Genomic DNA, 2,634 nt, shown 5'->3' with positions numbered 1-2,634 from the left:
CGGGGGACGCCGCAGGTGGGGGTGACCTCGGCTGCCCCGGCCGAAGTTTCTGATGCTGACGGCGGGGGACGCGGCGGTGAAGAAGCGGCTGAGCAGGGGGGTCTGGATGCGCGACGTGCTCGGCGAGGCCTCCATCGCCTGACTCTGCTCCGCGTCCTCACACATGCTGCAGGGTGATGGGGACGGGCTGCCATCCTCCGCAGGGATCCCCAGCACCACTCACCCCAAGCAGGGAGCAGCTCCGGGAGGCCACGTCCCTGCCCCAGGGGCTCATCCATCACCCAGCGCGGCCCCCAGGGGCTGGGCAATGCACTCCCGGGGTGGGGATTTGCTGTTTGCTCGCTATAATTTGGGCCCAAAGGGGAAAATCCTGCCTGTGCTATTGCCACCCTGAAGCGCTCACCCTCTTTTCCTCCGTGCACTCACCGCATGTCGAAGGTGGAGCCCAGGAACGAGGGCTTCAGGGGCTCGGCGGCCGTGGGTTTTTTTTGCCATGGTGTATGGGGGCTGAGCCGTGGACTCGTTCCAGTACTTGTCCTTGGTGGCGGGGGGCAGGTTTTGGTACATGTCATCCACAGAGAGCAGGGACACCTGGGCACGGCAAGGGCAGGGGACAGGGGTGGCTTTGGGACAACATGAGCAGGACCCATGGCTGCAGATGCTGCTCCCAGTGCCAAAGTGTCAGGGGTACGACCGGGCTCTGCAAGGGGTCGGGGAGGCTCTGGACACATCTCCTGGCTGCGTTTGGTGCTGGTTTCCCCTTTTGAATGCTTTTCTTGGTGCTGAGGGGGTTGAGCAATGGTGCTGGGCTGGGTGTCCCTTGGGGATGCTGATCTGACGTTGGGGAGCAGCACATGGAGGGACAAGGAGCAGCCCTGCGTCCTTGCATGGGAATCTACTTTGGACAAGGACCTGCGTGGCCAGGAGCAGGGCTGGGGGCCGGCAGAGCATGGGCAGGGCTGTCCCCATGTCCTCATTGCAGGGATGTCCCCATGTCCCCATTGCAGGGATGTCCCCATGTCCTCATTGCAGGGATGTCCCCATGTCCCCATTGCAGCAGCCCCACACAGCATCAGCCTGGAGCAGGACCCACCTGCAGGTTCCTGTCTATCAGCTTGTTGGTCTCAAAGTCATCATCATCTTCTCCAAAGGGGTTGATGATCTGCTCTGCAACCTGGGGAGGGAAGGGGCTCGGTGGAAAAGGGACAGGGACACCTTCCCACAGAGCTCTCCATCCCTCGCTCCACCCATGGAGGGCATGAAATGGGTGGTAAAGCAAAGCCCGGCCACATCTCACCTTCAGCCAGCCGGCGTAGAAGAAGAACTGGAGGAGGGTGGAGAGCGGGACGTACATGTCCAGGTCCCCCTCCTGCCCTGGCTCCAGCGGCTCCAGGAACTGCCGCCCGATGAGGCAGAAGGCAAAGAAGGAGTAGACGGCGATGGTGACAACCTGCCAGGAGCACGGGTCAAGGAGGGGGACACTCGGCACAGGAGCAGTGAGATGTACGAGGCTCGGCCGGTTGCTGATGCTCTGGCGCTTACACCCCCAGCTCCCGCGCATCCCCACGGGCTGTGCCGGATTCGGCACCAGATTCAATGGGGGAGCAAAAGAGGGGTAAAGTGCTCCACGTTGGGGTGCAGGGAGGAGGCTGTGGGGCTCCTCTGCCATTGTGGGGCGGAAGGAGCCGGGATCTGGGCTCACCCACCTGCGTGTACACCAGGGGGATGCTGATCCAGTCGTAGTGGAACAACATGCTGCACTTGGCCCGGTAGAGATTCAGCTCCTGGGCAGAGGGGACAAGGACGGGTGACCCTGGTGTTGTGTGACCCCCCCACGGAGCCCGGTCCCCCCCATACGCACACACCCGGTGCCGACTCACGTCCATGAGCAGGCGGAGGGCCACGTCGTCGCGGATGCGGCCGTCCCGCCTGGCCTGGGCCGCCAGGTTGGTGAACCACACGCAGGGGATCCAGTACTTGTTGAAGTCGGAGTGGAGGCTCTCGAACTTCTTGCGCTCGTCCTGCGTCATGAAGCCTGCGGCGGGGGGAAGGCTCAGCACCGCAGCCCCCGTGTTTGTGGGGGAGAGGCCTTTTGGGGACCGTCCCCAGCGGGGATGCGGGGTTCTCCAGGTGAAACTACAGCCCTTGGAGAGGGGATGTGGGGCTCTTTGGGGTCGAGCATCCATGCAAGGATGCCACCCCATTTGTGGGGCTTTTTGGGACAGGGATGCTTGCAAGGATCCCCAGCCCCCATATCTGTGGGATCCACGGCCCCCATATCTGTGGGGGAGAGGCCTTTTGGGGACCGTCCCCAGCAGGGATGCAGGGTTCTCCAGATGAAACTACAGCCCTCGGAGAGGGGATGTGGGGCTCTTTGGGGGTGAGCATCCATGCAAGGATGCCACCCCATATGTGGGGCAGTTTGGGACAGGGATGCTTGAAGGATCCCCAGCCCCCAGCACAGCCTGCAGGTGACAGGGACACATCCACGGGCCCCAGCTGTCACCCACCCCACATTTCAAGCTCCTCACCCGCCTCCACCACGTGGTCCACGGTGGGGAAGCGCTTGAGCACCCTGGTGCTGACGGAGCGCAGGATGAGCACCGCGGACAGGTTGGCGGAGGGGATTGGGGG

General features: G+C 63.2%; 1 protein-coding gene across 1 annotated transcript in view; it reads right to left on the bottom strand.

Moving 5' to 3' along the window:
• Positions 1 to 2,634, bottom strand: part of LOC104543664 (bestrophin-4-like) — a 4,242-nt gene that overhangs the window by 382 nt on the left and 1,226 nt on the right. Inside the window, 8 exon segments of the mRNA XM_010188330.1 lie at positions 9 to 166; positions 427 to 488; positions 490 to 591; positions 1,094 to 1,174; positions 1,298 to 1,450; positions 1,707 to 1,784; positions 1,881 to 2,035; positions 2,532 to 2,622. Coding sequence (XP_010186632.1) covers positions 9 to 166; positions 427 to 488; positions 490 to 591; positions 1,094 to 1,174; positions 1,298 to 1,450; positions 1,707 to 1,784; positions 1,881 to 2,035; positions 2,532 to 2,622 — 880 coding nt within the window.

Source organism: Mesitornis unicolor, unplaced genomic scaffold, assembly GCF_000695765.1.
Source record: "Mesitornis unicolor isolate BGI_N332 unplaced genomic scaffold, ASM69576v1 scaffold720, whole genome shotgun sequence".
Taxonomy (NCBI): Eukaryota; Metazoa; Chordata; class Aves; order Mesitornithiformes; family Mesitornithidae; genus Mesitornis; species Mesitornis unicolor.
This window is presented reverse-complemented; position numbering and strand designations above follow the sequence as displayed.